This window comes from Rhinatrema bivittatum, chromosome 3, assembly GCF_901001135.1.
Source record: "Rhinatrema bivittatum chromosome 3, aRhiBiv1.1, whole genome shotgun sequence".
Classification (NCBI taxonomy): Eukaryota; Metazoa; Chordata; class Amphibia; order Gymnophiona; family Rhinatrematidae; genus Rhinatrema; species Rhinatrema bivittatum.
In genome coordinates this window covers 92,000,517-92,019,242 of record NC_042617.1, presented here as the reverse complement: position 1 = coordinate 92,019,242, position 18,726 = coordinate 92,000,517, and the positions used below count along the sequence as shown (strand labels likewise).

The window sequence follows — 18,726 nt, the reverse complement described above, 5'->3', positions numbered from 1 at the left end:
GACCTTGATCCGTTTCCTGCCTTGTGTAGCTATAACTCGGGTTACTCTTCCCTAAGTGCATCACTTTGTTATTGTCCACATTAAATTTCATTTGCCATGTGGATGCCCAGTTTCTCAAGGTCCTCTTTCAATTTTTCACAATCCTCTTGTGATTTAATAACTCTGAATAATTTTGTGTCCAGCAAATCTGATCACCTCAATTGATGTTCCCATTTCCAAGTCATTTATAAAGATGTTAAAAAGCAGTGGACCCAGGACAGATCCCTGGGGCACGCCACTATTCACCCTTCTCCACTGAGAAAATGTATAATGTATCCCTACTATCTGTTTTCAAACTTTTAACCAGTTCCCAGTCAATAACAAGATAATGTCCCCATTCTATGACTTTTTAATTTTCTCTCATGAGGGACTTTGTCAAATGCTTTCTGGAAATCCAAATACATTATATCAAGTGGCTCTTCTTTATCCACACCCTGAAAAAAATGTAGCAGATTGGTGAGGCAAGACACCCCTTGGCTAAATCCATGTTGGCTTTGCCCCATTAAACTATGCCTATCTATATATTCAGTAATTTTGTTTTTTATGATAGTGTCTACCATTTTACCCGACACAGACGTCAGACTCGCTGGTCTGTGGTTTCCTGGATCACCACTGGATCTCTTTTTAAACATTGGCATTACATTGGCAGCCCTCCAGTCTTCAGATACCATAAGATGATTTTAACACTTTGGGGTGAATTTTCAAAATGTTACATGTATAAAAATTCTTGTACTCAATATTCAAAACAAATGAGGAATACCAAATTTCTCACTCAATTTTCAAACATTTTTTCATAACTCAGGGAATTAGTATCAGAATGTTTTGTGCTCAATCCTTTAGGCTCTTGCCCTTACAGGGCTGCAACAATATTCATGGTAAGAACAGCACTTAGTTGTTGACCTCATTTACCAATTCCCATTAGACCACAATTTGTATTTATTATTATTTTAAAACTACTCATTAATTTACTAAATCACTTATCTTTTAAAAATGCTCCGTGAAAACTCCAATTACTTCCGTCACCTCCTCTCGTGACTCAAAACCCGATGTGCTCATTAACACCCATTCAGTGTATCTGTTTTTTGGCTATTAAAAACTTTTCAACTTCCCAACATTGCAATGTTTTTGAAAACTGAGTGAGAAATTTGGTATTCCTCATTTGTTTTGAATATTGAGTACAAGCATACATGGTGAGGAAATATTAGCCCCAATAGTAGGATTATTGACATGTATAAAAATAGCATATATATATATATATATATATATACACACATGTAAGTAGCCTTTACTCATGAATTCCATATTTTATAAAAGTGCAAAATACACGTAGTTCTTTTTTTTCACTTTTATGGGCACATGTATGGAGTGTATAAAAAGGGGCGGTCTAGGAGAATTCCGAGACGGACCAACATTTAAGCATGTAAGTTGATATTTTAAAAGACACTTACACATGTAGATTTGCCAGCTTGCTCGTGTAATTTTGCACCTGCTAATTATCTGGCATAAGTGATATTAAACACTTTATTGTGTGGTATTAACTGGGTCAGAGCTCTGGGTGAACTGCTGGGAGTTTAGGCTGAAGAACCAAGAGGGTCTCAATGACCCGGAGAAGGACTGGGTGAACTGGTGGGCTAATTGGTATAACTGGTAATTTTCTTGACATGCGTATTTACATAAGTTCCACTTTATTTTCACATATGATATTTTAAAAATATGTCGAAGTGTGCACGCTCAATGCACTGACATTCATGGTTTCATTGCATGGTATATATTTGCGTGTAAGCCTGCATGTGTTGCAGGGCAGAGATACACACATTTTATAAAACACGCTTATACCATATTTGTGGGTTATAAAATACTAGAGTAGATCTATTCATGGTCACATATGTGTGTGTATATGCCACCGCACATTTGACTGAAAGTTATGCTCATTGCTTATGCCTTGTGATAGGCAATAATAAGGAGATTATCCAGGCAATTTCCCTATGAAAATCAGCTGCATGTGCACACAAAGAACACATGTATTTTGCATCTGCTTTGTCTGCAGGCAGGAGGCCAATCAGGGATAAAACAGCACAAGTACACCTGAGAATCAAATATCCATACCATAGGCTTGTTGGAAACATGGTGTTTCCAACAAGCCTATGGTATTGAGATTTAAAGGACTACTGAAAGCTGAAATCCACATGTTGTTTCTAGTTTATCTATTTATTTCTTAACTATTTTAATTCTAACAAAGCTTTTAGATTTTTAGCTTATCATAAGTAATATTAATTATTTATTCTTATTTTATCTATTTTATTGTATTTTCTGTTTCCTACTAGTATTTTAATTATATTGTAAACCGTAAAGATAGAATCATGTGTTCTGACTCACAGTATATAAAAATTGCATAAATAAATAAATAAATATACATGCTGTTTTCCTCCCTTGACCTAACCAAATCCCCAGGTACGCCTCTTTTTAACCCAGCTAAAAGTAGGTACATTGTAAATCCACATGAATACTTTTAGCATCTCCAAGGGGGACAATCTTCAGCCGGGGCATCCTACCCATGTAAATACCTATCTACAGTACCTTTGAAAATTATCCTCTACCAGCTTCATTACAAGGTGCATAACACTCATTATTTCTTTCCTGAAAGGAAAATATTTCTCTCCTGACATCACCAACATCTGGAGTTGGACAGAGGACGTGCTCTGAGCATATGCCCACCATGATGCCAGCTCATATCAAAGGTGAGAAGCTAAAAGCATTTGCCCATACTTCAGTTACCACACTACCTTATTTAAATATAATCAAAAGCATAACACACCCTATTGTATAGAAAGCAATGGAGAAAAATGATCAGTAAGAACCACCATACAAACATATTTGTCAGGGGACAACATTAGCTGGGTTTGAACCGGGGATAACTTTAAAGAAGGTCCAGAGCCCTAGCAACAGAACTGACAAGTTAGAAGCAAATTAAGGCCAGAGGTCAAAAAATGGAGCCTGTGGGTCACTCCCTCAACGAATCAGATTGGCTGAAGCCTAGTTAGAAGTGATTGTTGGGAACCAGGAACTTGTTCCCGGCCCCCAGAAGATTGTCCAAGCCCTCTGCTGAAGCAAACCTCCCTCTTTTCTCAGCTAAGCTTTGAACCTTGCCATGTTCCTGGTTTCAGCTCCTAGACCCTGCCTCCGCTCCAGCCTCACCAGCTTCTGGACCCTGATTCAGCTCAAGCTTCGCTCTCAGCCTTCCCATGACCCTTCACCAGTTCTCAACTATAATCTGCAGCTCCAACTTCCAGTTAGCACCAAACACCCTCCACAGTGACCTAGCCCCTACCCATGAGTACTGTTATGGGCAAGGGAGTCTGACAGTATCATTCATGGTAGGCAATGAGTAAGAGAAAATTTAAAATAGTATTGTACAGGCTTTCGAGATGGCTCACATAAGCAGGATAAAAATAAATGTTAAAAATAAACATCTCATCCTGTCTGCATATTTGCCTTGTGCTTTTTGCATTATCTGCAGCAATTCATAATAAGCAGGAGCAATCCTTTCATCGACAACATATGCCGTACATTTTGTTGAGCTTCTGGTGCCTATACCAACTAAAATCTTAATACAGGTCACTGAAAATTCATCCTCTGTATCAGCAGTAGTCCCAAAGAAAGAAAAGTAATAGTCAGGGACCATGCAAAAATAAATAAATAAAAGTTTAAAGTTACATGCACGGAATACGCAGTTTACAAGAAAAGACTCCTGGAGAAGCTGACCTGGTATGAATCTTCAGCTGAGAAGGCTGAGCAAACCTTGAGCGGCAGATGCTGCATTCGTAAGGTTTCTCCCCTGTATGCGTGCGCATATGAAACACCAGCGCTGTCCTTGAACTCAGTATCTTGCCGCAGACAGAACAGAGCGGCCGCTTCACTCGTCCTTCATGCTTGCGGATGTAATGCGTCCTCACATCTCTTTTCCGTTTGAAGGCGGTGTTGCAGAGGGTGCAGGCAAACTGCCTGTCTTCGGTGTGAACGCAGGCTCTGTGCTCTTTCCAGCTGTTGTAACTAGCAAACGATTTGCTGCAGATGTCACATCGATAGACTTTGCCGGGTAAACACTGGTGAGTCTCTTTGCAGTGGTCTACGTAGTTTTTCCGTGAGACAAACTGCTCGTCACACCTTTCGCATTCAATGACATAGGCCGACTTCTTAATTAGGCCTATTTTGCCGACCTTCTTCACTTTAAAGTTCTCATCAGATTTGATGTCTTCAGCATCTTTATCAGTACAGTAGAAATCATCATCATCAGAGCAAACAGACTCGTTGCCTTTCCCGTTATCGACTTCAGCTTCTGAACAGCCAGTACCATAGCCTCCTTCTTTATTATCCCGTGCTCTCATTTCCTCCTTGGTCTTCTCCTTGCACTCTTCTTCCTCTTGGTTTCCCTCTTCTGTTCTGCTGTCCTTACTAGTCTCCCTTTGATCATTTCTGGATTCCCTTAGAGTACTCCAGTGAGCTTCCACATCAGATGAGCTTCCTGGGTCTCCATCGTCATCTGTGGCCTCTTGGATATCGACCACTAGTGAAAATCCTCCGTTTCTTTTCTGCTCTTTTCTCTCTTGGTCACTTTTAACACATGCATCATGGTCAGTGCTGTCTTGATGGTCCACAGGTGGCACCACCTTCCAGTACACTAGTGGAGATTTCTGGTCTTGCCCAGACTCGTGTATTTTTCTATTAAAAAAAAAAAAAAAAAATGAAAATACAAGTCTACAAAAACAGGGCGGGTGCAAGCATATTTGGCATCCTAGACAAATCTTTGCGCATGCACTCCCACTACCACCAGCCCCCATCCCCCCCCCTCCCCAATTAACTGCTGGTGACAGTGGTTGTAGCACAGTGGTGATCCTGGCTCTGGATCTCACACTGGCAGAATTTTGCTGCCTCCTATAGTCTTGGCACTCTAGGCGATCACCTAGTTTGCCTAAAAGAAGCACCGGCCCTGCACATAAAATACTCAGAATATATGAACTTTTGTTGATGTATATTGTCATTTTTCATCCATCATTTGACCAGCCGGTATGCAATTCTGGACCGTAAACTTGCAATTTATATTCACCACAGACCACAAGACACAACACTGGAATAAACTGCACAGAATCTGATACTGAACCACACTATTCTCTGGATGATCTTGTACTCGCAGGGTCTATATTTTGGGCTCAGTTTGCTCAAACAGAAGCCTGAAGTGCTGTTTGACTCCTCTCCTTATACATGGAGCATTATGTACAATAAAATATAAAAGCAAAATGTTAACAAACTATTCCAACCAACAGCTGTGCTCCATTCTCTGTACATGCATTTGGGTTCATATATCTCCTTTCAGCACTAGGGTACTAGACAAGCTTTAAAAAAAATCCTCAAAGCTGGGATGAGTGGATTTTCAGGGCTGGTGGGAAAAGCTGAACAGAAAAGGCGGTATCTTTGGCCCCAGCTGGGGCCCAGAGGAGGCAACCGCAGCGTCTTCAGTCGAAAACCAGGAGGAAGAGGAGGTGGCCCCAGTGCGCAGCTGCAGGGGTGGGGGAAGGAGGGTGAGAGAACCGCAGGGGCTGCAGGAAGAAGGAAGGAGAAAACGGTATTTGAGGGGATGGGGGGGGGAGGGGAAAGGAAGGGAGGGAGGAGAAAGAGAAATGCAGCGAAAACAAGAGGAACAGAAGTATAATGCATGGCAACTGCACTTCTTCCCTGGCAAGTAAGGCATGGAGACATTTTAGAATTCCTGGCTAAGAAGACAAGTACACACTGTTAGGGTACGGGAGGGAAGCAGGACTACCGGCTGGAAGAGGAATTCCAGTCTGCTGAAAATGGGCTTTTCCTAGGTTATAGAAAACCATTCTCCAGAATTTCAGAATCTGCCTGCTCAGAATAAAGGAGCAGCAGCTAATCTGGGCCTCAGCATGAAAAATCCAGTGTAAGAATAGCGGGTAAATCTTGCCATGCCGTCATTTGAATATAAAATGATTTAAAGAGACAACAGAAAGCTTCAGTGTGTTTCGGTCATTACATTTCATCAGTGTGTGAAAGAAACAGTTGTGTGTCAGCAGACCCCATGCCCACCAAATACTGCACCTTATGTGAGTGTTGTAGGTCGACCTCTGAGCAAAGTTGGCTGGGCAGTGCTTGCACTTGTACGGCTTTTCTCCCGTGTGAGTTCGGATATGAACGGTCAAGCCACACTTGGAGCTGATGACCTTGCCACAGAAGGGGCAGGCCTGAGGGGTCCTTTTCCTCTCGTGCACTCTCCGGACGTGCTCATTCATGTCCTTCTGGCGCTTGAAGCTCTTCTCGCAAAGCTGGCAGGGGAAGGGGCGCTCATGCCGGTGGACGGTCAAGGTGTGCTGCCTCAGGTTTCGGTGATTGGAAAAAAGCTGGTGGCACACGCTGCAGCTGCACTGGATAACCAGCCTGCCACCGTGTTCCTTGCCCACATGCAACTGGTAGCGCCTAACGGAACGGAAGGACTGGCTGCACTTTTCACAGACGTACATTTCCGGCAGATTTTCTGAGGCGCCACGCAGTGAATTTCTGTGTTCCTTTTTGCGAGGGAGCTGTGCGACGGGATTCCTTCCTCCGCAGCGCTGCTCGGGCTCTGCATTTGTGCTGGCTGGGCGTGTTTCCTCTGCGCGAGACTGGTTTAGCGCCCCCTTGCTCCCTGCGTTTTTCTTTCTGTCGGCAGGGGACCTGCTACGGACCTCTTCCACCTCTCTTTTGTGAGGTCTTTCTACCTGTGCCGTCCTGCCCTTTGAGTTCTGGTAAGCTTCTCTTGCTTTATCGGGGATGCTCGCTTGATCCTCTACGGTTCCACTGCCAGCCGGTAAGTTTGTGCTGTCCAGGCTGTCGCTAAGTTTTCTTTCCAGGGGCATCGTCCTGATTTGTGAAGATTCACAGAATTCATTACCTTCAATCTGCCGAACCACAGGGGACTCTCCGTTCTCATCCCCCAGACCTTTCGCTTGAACCTGTGCGTCCGCGTTCTCAGCTTTGCCACTTGTCTTCACTTCTTCACAGATGGCCAACAAATCCTTACACTCCAATCTCTCTGCTACCTCCTTCATTCTACACATTCTCTCTGGTTCAATCTCTACTCTTGCAGTGTAGACAAATTCCAAAAAGGAAGTGAATTCCTCACTGTAAATGCCTGACAGAGTGACTGTACAGTTCTTAGTGGCCACTGTCTCGTGGCCAAGGAAAATATCCTTGAAATAGTTGCTCGATGCAGCCAGCACAGCTCTGTGAACCAAAAACTCTTCCTGAACTCCCAGATGCTCAGTCTGGACGGTCGCATCACAAAGATGACCAAACAGATACAAAGAATGCAGAGCACTCAGAAGATTTGAAGCTGCAGCTTTCGAGGTCAGGAGAATTTTCGTTTGTTCCATTCTGTCCCAAGAATTGATTTAAAAAAAATAAATAAATAAAAAGCTGTTAAATCAACAGTTTATCACATGCAGTGAAGTCAGGTTAAATTATACAATCAGTGATACTCAACCCATGATCTTTCTGTATTTATTTCATTTAATTTGAAATGTATAGATTGTTATTTACAGGTTAAACCATATCAAAACAGTGAAGCAGCAGATAAAATGAAAATGCAAAAATTAAAAACAAAATAAAGTAATCATACAATACAAAACAGTACAACACAATACAGTAAAAATCCCATAAAATGCATTAGAGACCAAATTTCTCACACCACTACTAGCATCATTTCTCCCAAAGCACAGAAGGGCCCCAAACCTCTCTAAAACTCCCAAAAATGAAGCCATCACCCCACATCTCTCCCCTCTGTAGAATGTACAACTCAATTTATCCAACAAGGGAAGTCAAAATTTACTGTAGAGAGAATACCAGATATCATATCATACCAGATATCTAATCTCTTGCTGCAGGACACTTGAGACTTTCTCACTTATACGTTATAATTTTTATGCTCAATAAGACCTGTCAACTTAATTGTTTAAGTCTTTTTTTTTTTTTTTCTCCTTTATCTTTTGGTCATCAATGTTACAACGTTATTGTTAAATTTTGAACTTATGTACACTGTTCCAAGTTTCATAACCTTGTTCTATGTAATGCCTTTTGGCAATTTTCATGTTCTGTTTCAATGTAAACCGATGTGATCTTTATTTCATATAGGAACACCGGTATATAAAATCTAAAAATAAATAAATAAATAAAATATCATCTGCCAAAGTGACTTCATCGAAGCACAGGCGGTGATTCTGCTGCTGTTTGCTCATACCGTCTACAAAAAATACACATTGAGATTAAAGCTCTCTCTCTCTCCTCTGACCCCTACCTTCTCACTAGAATCTCTCTCCCCCTGCCCCCCTCAAAAAAAGGTTCCTTCCTTCCCTCTCATCTGATTCTGCTCCACACTCCATCCTTGCATTTCTCCCTCCCGGGCTTTCCTTTCCTTCTTCCCCCCTCAGGTTTCTCCTCCCTCCCGCCCCTCCCAGGATCTCATCTCTCCCTTCCTTTCAAGCCTTTTCTTGCCCTCCCGATTTCTCATTCCTTCTCGTCGCCTCCCTCTCCTCTCCTCTGGCTCTTCTTGTCCTCCCTCTCAGCGTTCCTCCTGCTCGGACCCCACTACCGCCAGCGGCACAGCCCCTCTCTTTCCTGTTCCAGGCAGAAACATGGCTTGGTTTATGGGGGGGGGGGAGGCCAGCGGCGGGCAGGGCTGGCAGGGAGAGGCGGGCAGCCCTGCAGGACCGCAGGAGGAAGGCAGCTCGCTGCAATTGTGTGTGGCAAAGAACAAATCTGGAGCAGCTGGCAAAAGAGAATCAGTAAAACTGTAACACTGAAGGAGAAAACAACAGGAATTTTTTATTTATTTTTTTTACAAGGAACTTCTCTTTAACAAAATTATTCTTGCATTAGTTACTCACGTTGGAAGAGGGGGAGGCTAAATCTGCACACAGTTTGGTATACAGGAAGCACATTTTGGATGCAATTTTCCAAAGCAGGCCAGGCAGGGAAGGAGTCTACAGGTAGGTTTTACCCACAGGGCTTGCACCAGTCCGCGAAGGGAAAATGCACGCACACTTGGAAAAGGACCCAAGGAAGAAGCGCCTGCTCCTACGTCCGTTTTCTGCAGCTCTACTATTCCTGGCCAAAACTACGAGCATGAGACGGGGGGGGGGGGGGGATAATCAAAGCCGCCCGCGCTGGTGCAAACCCTCTTGCTACTTTCACCCTTAAGATCTGCACCAATAATCAAAGCAAAAGCCGGCATAGGCACTTGCTCCGATTCCCCCCCTCCCCCCCAGAAAAACGATCTGCTTTCTGTGCGGGAAAGGTTTCTGTTGGATTTGATCGTGCAAAGTTACACACGTTGTTCCAATCTCCAACCCCCCCCCCCCCCCACCCCAAAACAAAACACCTCCAGAATCGCGGGCAGACGTCCGTGTGGTGTCGACTGACACTCCTGCCCTTCCCCACAGACAGTCCAGGCAAAGAAAGCCCCAGTTTCCAGGGGGAAATGTGGTTTTAACCCCCAGAAAGGGGATTTCCTTATTGCCCTCATGATTTTGAGAATGCAAAACTGCGCATGTTGTTGCTGCCCCCTGCCCAGCGTCGCCCCCAGGGACGGCTTCTCAAAAATGCAGGTAAAAGCACACAGGTTGTGGAACAATGCAGGCGCTTGAACCCGCATCAGGACGGGCAATTTTCAAAAGCCTTTTGCCCATGGAAATGGCTACTGAAAACAGTAAAAAGGGCTATTTGAAAAGTGCCCTCTTTGAGAGTAGTTTTATAACAGCCCAAAGCACAAGCTTTGAGAATCCGTGGGTTGTCCAGTTACACACGTACCCAGGAGCGCAGAAATGTATGCCCGCTGCCAAGCAGGTATAACTTTCTGCTTGCACATTTATGCTCCATACTTTTGAAAACTGAAAGCATGTACATAAATGCTTTCCTGCCCCAGCTCCACACCCATCCTGGAACATTTGCTGGTGCGCAAAATTTAATTTAATATAAGAACATAAGAAATTGCCATGCTGGGTCAGACCAAGGGTCCATCAAGCCCAGCATCCTGTTTCCAACAGAGGCTAAACCAGGTCACAAGAACCTGGCAAGTACCCAAACACTAAGCAGATCCCATGCTACTGATGCCAGTAATAGCAGAGGCTTTTCCCTAAATAAACTTGATTAATAGCAGGTAATGGACTTCTCCTCCAAGAACTTATCCAAACCTTTTTTAAACCCAGCTACACTAACTGCACTACCATGACCTCTGGCAACAAATTCCAGAGCTTAATTGTGCGTTGATTGAAAAAGAATTTTCTCTGATTAGTCTTAAATGTGCTACTTGCTAACTTCATGGAATGCCCCCTAGTCCTTCTATTATTCGAAAGTGTAAATAACCGATTCACATCTACTTATTCAAGACCTCTCATGATCTTAAAGACCTCTATCATATCCCCCTCAGCCGTCTCTTCTCCAAGCTGAACAGCCCTAATCTATTCAGCCTTTCCTCATAGGGAAGCTGTTCCATCCCCTTTATCATTTTGGTTGCCCTTCTCTGTACCTTCTCCATCGCAACTATATCTTTTTTGAGATGCAGCGACCAGAATTGTACACAGTATTCAAGGTACGGTCTCACCATGGAGCGATATAGAGGCATTATGACATTTTCCGTTTTATTAACCATTCCCTTCCTAATAATTCCTAACATTCTATTTGCTTTTTTGACTGCTGCAGCACACTGAGCCGACGATTTTAAGTATTATCCACTATGATGCCTAGATCTTTTTCTTGGGTGGTAGCTCCTAATATGGAATCTAACATCGTGTAACTATAGCATGGGTTATTTTTCCCTATATGCATCACCTTGCACTTGTCCACATTAAATTTAATCTGCCATTTGGATGTCCAATCTTCCAGTCTTGCAAGGTCCTCCTGTAATGTATCATAATCCGCTTGTGATTTAACTACTAGGAATAATTTTGTATCATTTGCAAATTTGATAACCTCACTCATCGTATTCCTTTCCAGATCATTTATAAATATATTGCAAAGCACCGGTCCAAGTAAAGATCCCTGAGGAACTCCACTTTTTACCCTATTCCATCTTTCATGGCTGGTCGGTCACTTCACTTCAAGGCAGATTACATAATGGGGTTTCACGCCTACTTCTGCAAGCACGAGCCCCTAATTAATTTTCAAAGAGCCCCTGACGCGCATTAAGCAGAGTTTTATGTGCATAAGTCTCTTTGAAAATCATGCCCTTTATGAACAGGTCCATCCCTACAGCAATATACAGTACTGGTATATATAAGACATTTTTACCTGCTATTCTCTCACCAGGATAATGCTCTGGATGTATTGATTTTAAGCAGTGTAACTTCACTCCATTCCTCCTCTGTCTACAGCATTCCTTCACATATTAAAAAAAAAAAATAAATAATAAGAAAAATAGCAACATAAGACATCAAATTTTAAACAGTGCAAGAAAATGCAAGAATCATAAACCAGGAATGTAACACTAAGGGCCTGATTCATCATGCTCTTTTGCCATAGACAAAAATGGAAAATGTAACCTTACCTGTTAATTTCCTTTCCTCGAGTCCTGCTAGACCAGTGTTGACTAGAGGGATATCCATGATCCATAGCTGCCGAAGACAAAGGACACACTTCCATTCTTCCCTTGTGACCTCATCGCTGGCTACAAGGGAAGTGTGGTCCTAGGCAATTGACTTATTGCTCTGACAAAAACTACTGACAATCACAAAACCCAAATTTAAGGAAAATAATTTGAATTGAAAAATAAGAAAAGGGATCTTCTCCAATTCCCCTCTGTATGTGTATCTGAGAACAGAAAAACAAAGGTTTTCACACCTGAGAGAGAGCTTGAGGCCCTGACCCCTGCCCCAAGATGGGGGGGGGGGGGGGGTTGTGTGGAGGGGGAATAAAGAAAGAAAGGAAAAAGCTAGGGCCTATCTTGAAGGCCATTCTCTTCCTATCAGTCCCTGTGTTCCCTGGTGGGAATTGGACTGGCCTAGCAGGACTCAAGAAAAGGAAATTAATAAGTAAGAGTAAATTTTACATTCTTTTTTCTTTCTGCTAGACCAATACAGACTAGAGGGAAATACCTAAGCTATACCTAAATTGGGTTTGAGGAAGACAGGGCTGCCCTAAAGACCCCCCAACCCAAAGGCTGAGTCAGCCTTGGCTTTCACATCAAGTCTGTAAAATCTTGTAAAAGAATGCAGAGATGACCATATCTGGGGGTACTGAAGAGGCTACTGCCCACAATGATGCTTGGGGCTTTGTGAAATGTGCCCTGAGCATTGAATAGTTAAGCAAAAAAGAGATTGCTTCCTTGATCTATCTGGCTAGCATAGCCCTGTAGACTGCCTCCCCGTTCTGGGGAAGTCCGAACAGGATGAACAATCTATTCGTTTTCCAGAAGTGATTAGTGACTTTTAGGTATCTTAACAGGACGTGCCTTACATCTAGGAGGTATAGTCTCCAGTCACCCTTTTGGCCCTTGCTATTTCTAAAGGCAGGGAGGGAAATGGCCCAATTTAAGTGAAAGGGAGAAATTACCTTGGGCAAAAAGGAAGGGACTAGCCAAAGAGTGGGTCCCTGCATGAAAGGGTCTACAGTTCCGAGCTTCATCTCGCGGAACAGATAGCAACAAGAAAGAACATCTTCAGGGAAAGATCCTTCAAGGATGCCTGTCTAATCGGTTTGAAGGGAGGGCCTATTAGGGCTTCCAATTGCAATTGTTGGAGGCAGAGACTACTGGAAACTGCTATGACCACACCTCCCTTATAGCCAGCAATGAGGTCACAAGGGAAAAAATAAGAGGTGTGTCCTTTGTTTCTGGCAGTTGTGGAACATGGATATCTCTCTAGTTCAAACTGGTCTAGCAGGAAGAAAAGGAAGGGAGCCATATTGTGTAGTCCGCAGAGTTGCAAGATAAAGTCCCTGCGGGCCTGGAAGGGAACTTTTGAAAATTTGGGTGGCACACACACAACGGGTTCTTGTTTGTACTTGTGTATTTTGTGCCTGCATGGGAGCAGGTGCAAAGTACATACTGGAAACTATGGAGAGTGATCTGGAAATGAAATCATTGCACTTACCTTCCCTCTCCAAATCTAACTCTATCCAGTTTTCCCCTCTGGTAAAAGTACACACACTTACCTTTATCTGCACAAAGGAGGCAATATTAAAACCACACATTTACCACATAAAACTTTTGATGATTGCCCCTTATTTTTCCTAACCTAACTGAAAGCAACGATAAGCAACTGCATGATCTAATAGACAGAAAGTAACATGATACAAAGCATACAACAAGCACAATCTGGGAAGACACCCTGCCTATTTTTTGTTTTTTTTAAAGGATGAGATGTTTGGTCTTTAGTTCTAGGGATAATCAATTCAGAAGCTGAAATAATTTTGTTTGAACAATGCATAGCGATGGATCTGCAAATAAGTACAGCACCCCAAAGATCTCACTGTAAGAGATCCTGATATGGCCTCGGGTCAAAAAACAAAATCTCAGGATAGTCAGCACTCCAGGAGCTACAGGCAAAGAACTAAAGAACAGAACGAAAATGTGAAAAGTAAAGCGAACATAGCGCAAAGATCTGCTTTGCGAATATATTTAGTGTTCAGATGAGAAGGGACAATTATGCATAATGAAATAATACCAGTGTGCGCAAGCTTCACTTGAAAAGTATGAAACCAGTCATGTAAAGGAATGAAAGAAGTAGGGTTTAAGCTAGTTAGGACTGTACTTAAAACTGCAGTAAAATTTTAAATTTTGGGATGCATAGGAGAAACTGCTATTTTAATGCACCTAAGCTCTCCCCTGGTGGTGAAGGAGCTCCAGAAGCTGGCTCATGCCTTCCCCCTGAAGAGTCCGGGGGTTGTATGTGCACTAGGAAGACAGGAGTGAGGGGAATGGGGTATATGAGTCTAGGGTTATGTTTTTGGAGATGGACGGATCACGTGTGTGTATCTGTCAAAAAGATATAAAGATCATGGAAGAGGGCTGGAAGGAAAAGAGACAAAAGGGAAAATGAAAGCTGAGAGAAGGTGAAAGATAGAAAGGGGGAGATGGAGGCTGAGAGTGGTGGAGAGCCAGAGGGGGAAGGGAAGGTGAGAGATGGAAGCTAGGAGAAGAAAAAAAATGCGGGATATGATAATAAGAACTAGTCTGGCCAGGGCACACAAATAATCATGTGCCTGCTGGTTTGACAGGTGAACCATCAACTGATCACGAAACTATCCTTATCAACTATTTGACTGAACGTGAGATACATCACAGTCTCTTATGAGATGATAAATGCCAGAACAAAATCAAACAAACCCGGTAAATATGCACTGCAGAAAAAAATTACAATACAACAAAATAATATTAAACCAGGTCAGCTAAAAGATACATTGCAAAGAGAGAAAGAAAAAAAGCTTTGCCACTTAAGATCAAGTTGCATTTTTTACCGTATTTTTCGCTCCATAAGACGCACTTTTTCCCCCCCAAAAGTGGGGGGGAAATGTCTGTGCGTCTTATGGAGCGAATATAAAAAAAAAATAAAAAATCTAACAAACCCCCCGCCCCCTCCTGACCTTCCAAATTAATTTACTACAACCCCCCACCCTCCTGCCCCCCCAAGACCTGCCAAAAGTCCCTGGTGGTCCAGCGGGGTTCCAGGAGCCGTCCGCGAGCGATCTCCGGGACTTGGGCCGTCGGCTGCCAGCAATCAAAATGGCGCCGACGGCCCTTTGCCCTCACTATGTCACTATAGTAAGGGCAAAGGACCGTCGGCGCCATTTTGATTGCTGGCAGCCGACGGCCCAAGTACAGGAGATCGCTCCCAGACCGCTCCTGGAACCCCGCTGGACCACCAGGGACTTTTGGCAGGTCTGGGGGGTTTGTAGTAAATTAATTTGGTAGATCTTGGGGAGGGGTCAGGAGGGTGGGGGGTTGTATTTAATAATTTGGTAGGTCTTGGGGGGGGGGGTCAGGAGGGGGGGGGGTTGTATTTAATAATTTGGTAGGTCTTGGGGGGTCAGGAGGGTGGGGGTTGTATTTAATTAATTTGGCAGGTCTTGGAGGGGGGGTCAGGAGGGTGGGGGTTGTTAATTAATTTAAATGGTTGGGATGTTCTTTTTTTTGGGGGGGGGGGGTTCCCACAGAAATAGAAAGACAAAAGTTTTCTGATCTGGGGAGTGGACCGAAATGGCCCTCCCCAGACCCGAAAACCAAATGGGGAGAAAAAAATGTTATGCACTCCCCAAATTTGCTCCATAAGATGCACAGTCGCCTGGGGACAGAGCCGGTTTAGCACAAATTTTTTTTTTTTTTAATTTTCCCCCTCTGAATCCTAGGTGTGTCTTATGGAGCGAAAAATATGGGTAAATAACATTTTATGTGTACTAAAGCTTTTTCTTTACACAAGTTGTCTGGTTTGTGTGCATATTTTAACACCCAATGCATTAGCATGCCATTAGATTACTGCATTTGTAGTTAAAAACATTTTTAGCAAGTGCGTTAAGAAACTACACTGAATTTCAGGGCACAATTTTAACACTCATCAGGTCCATAGATTGTTTCCAAGGCAAAGATTTGCCTGTTGATTGACTTAATTAGGTAAAGTGGGCCCAGCCTTTCATCAGACGCCACCCACTGTCCTAGCTCTGAAATTTACATCTCAGTCTGGGCTCTACACTGGGGATTGCATCTCTCAGATATGTCTCATTACACAAGAAAAAGCCATTTAGCAACATTTTACATAACCAGAGCTTTCCTAAAACAGTTTCACACCCAAATATACTATCTGATGAGGCTCTCTTAAAAACTGCCTCTGCTCAATTTTATCCCACCCATTTTATAGCTTGCAGTCTTACCTAGAACCTCCTATTTGTCCACACCAGTGGCGTAGCCAGAATTGATTTTTTGGGTGGGCACAAGGTTAACATAGGTGGGCACAAGGCATGCAGGTCTACTAGTTGTTTTCTTACTGATAAATAATGCCATATACTGCACCCTAGAATGGCTTTCTAAGTAGTTTGCAACAGCCATTATGTGTCATGTATGAAACTTTAAAATAATTTACTTCAAATATTTCAAGTATAGAAAACAATCAAATCCAATCATATAATAAAACAAAAATTAATGTATTCTTTCATGAACCATCTTTGCAGAAACCCAGAAATCTTCATAAATACAATAAAATATAATTAATCATCAGAACAGGTGCAGCGCAGAGCTAGGGCAATGTTACAAGTAACATGAAAAAAAAAATTCAAATTCTGGTGTAATCTCAGCAAAAAATAACCCTCCACTGCTATTTTGTGAAGTAACAAACTCTTGCAAAGAAAGAGGCATCTGGAACCTTGCCAAACAATCACAGCACTGACTCTCAGGATTCAAACAGCAACCTTATGAAAAAGCAGCAATGCAAATACTACACCAGGCCCTAGAACATTAATACATCACCTATGGGAATAACAGAACAGGCTGGACTACTACTACAGAGAAACTATATGCTAGAAATACTCATTTCTGTCACAAACAGGCAAAACTGAGACCGACCCTTACCTAATATAGAAATAAGAGACTATAAATTAGAAACAGAAACATGTAGATAAAGCCAAAATAGAAAGCCTGAGAAACTAAAATGTCTGAACAGTGGAATACTTAAAGAGCAAAATACAAAAATATAAGAATGCACATTCCCAAAGATGACATATTTAAATTGCTAACATCTCCCTCTCTCTCTCTCTCTATATATATATATATTTTTTTTTTACCTTTGTTGTCTGATCTTTGTATTTTTCTAATCAGTTGGTCCTGGTCTCTCTTTCCCGTTGTTTCCCTTGTCGCTCATTTCCTAATTCCTCTTCAGTGTCTTTTCTACTACTGTCTTCTTCCCTTCCACACACACACACATATATACATAAATGCTTTCTCTCACAGACTCCCTCACACACTCAGACTCTCACTCTCATATGCTCTCCCCCACCCCAAGCTCACATTCTCTGCAGACACACATACAAGCTCTCACTTTCTCACCCCTCCCCAGGCTTATATTCTTATGCACACACACATGCACATCCAGGCACCCATTCTCATCCACACACACAAACCCATTCTCCCATTCTCACCCACATATACACACATTTAAGGTCCCATTCTCACCCACACATACACACTTTTCAAGCACCCATTCTTACCCACATATTCAATTCCATTCTCACCCACACACACAAACCCAGGCTCCCATTCTCACCCATATATACACACATTCAAGCTTCCATCCTCACCCATATATACACACATTCAAGCTTCCAACCTCACCCACAAATTCAAGCTTCCATCCTCACCCACATATTCAAGCTTCCATTATCACCCACACACATTCAAGACTCCATTCTCACCCACACACATTCAAGACTCCATTCTCACTCCCATACACACCCAGGGTCCGATTTTCACCCACACACACACAACAAGGCTCCCATTCTCATCCTCACATACACATTCAAGCCTGTGCACAGTTTCCGCTTCCTTCCCCCAGAGCAGGAAGATCAGCTGGCCTCTCCTGCTGCCACTGGCCTCCTGCTATCTTCGGGCCGTATGGCCGACCGATCTTCCTGTTTGGGGGGGGGGGGGGAGGAGAGCGGAAGCGCCGCGCACAGTTTCCGCTTCCTCCCCCCAGAGCAGGAAGATCAGCTGCCTCTCCTGCTGCCACTGGCCTCCTGCTATCTTCGAGCCATACGGCCGACCGATCTTCCTGCTGGGGGGGGGGAGCGGAAGCTGTGCGCGGCGCTTCCGCTCGTCCCCCCCCCCCAAACAGGAAGATCGGCCAAACCTCATGAACCAAAATACGATCATATCTCCAATCAACCATGCCCGCAACCTCGGAGTAATTATTGACAGAGAACTTTCTTTCAAAAACCATATATCAACAAAAATCAAAGACGGTTATCATAAACTACTTACACTCCGTCATCTAAAACCTTTTCTTTCCAACAATGACTTCAGATCAGTCCTTCAGTTACTAATTTTCTCCAACATAGACTACTGCAACTCTCTTCTTCTCAACTTACCTCTAACCACCATTCACCCACTCCAGATCCTGCAGAACGCAGCTGCAAGAATCCTCACAGGATCAAAAAAGCATGACCACATCACTCCAACACTTATTTCACTTCACTGGCTACCAATAAGAAACAGGATTGAATACAAAGTCCTATCCATCTTACATAAAATTATATATGAAGAACAAGAAAATTGGCTAAGCCCCTACATACAACTACATACCCCAAGCAGAAACCTTAGATCAGCAAATAAGGGACTCCTAAAAACACCACCAACGCACTCAAATCAACTCACCTCAACCCAAAAAAGAGCAATCTCCCTTGGAAGCCCATAACTTTGGAACTCCCTACAGACTGAGCTCAGAACTCAAGAAAACCTAAAAACCTTCAAAAAGGATCTAAAAACGTGGTTGTTCAACAAAGCATACCAACTCACCCAATGAACAACACAACAACATCGCCCTCCAATCCACCCTCAAGAATAAATGAAATTCATCACATCTAAGTGAAACATACAACTGAACCATAACCTTGCACATGATACCCCCTATGCTTAATAACAGTTTGTACCTTTGAAACCCTTGT

At 43.1% G+C, this 18,726-nt stretch overlaps 1 protein-coding gene across 2 annotated transcripts in view; it reads right to left on the bottom strand.

Annotated features, from left to right (window-relative positions):
• LOC115086951 (GDNF-inducible zinc finger protein 1-like) overlaps positions 1-14,768 on the bottom strand; it is a 34,627-nt gene extending 19,859 nt beyond the window's left edge. Inside the window, exons 1-4 of one of the 2 annotated variants that reach the window (XM_029593470.1) lie at positions 14,718-14,768; positions 11,374-11,461; positions 6,154-7,464; positions 3,802-4,758 (exon numbers count right to left, since the gene is read on the bottom strand). In XM_029593470.1, coding sequence (XP_029449330.1) covers positions 3,802-4,758; positions 6,154-7,463 — 2,267 coding nt within the window. In that variant the 5' untranslated portion in view covers position 7,464; positions 11,374-11,461; positions 14,718-14,768. Of the gene's footprint in view, positions 1-3,801; positions 4,759-6,153; positions 7,465-11,373; positions 14,529-14,717 lie in introns of those variants that run through there. The other variant, XM_029593469.1, reaches the window with a different exon arrangement.
• Between the last annotated feature and the right edge of the window lie 3,958 nt (positions 14,769-18,726).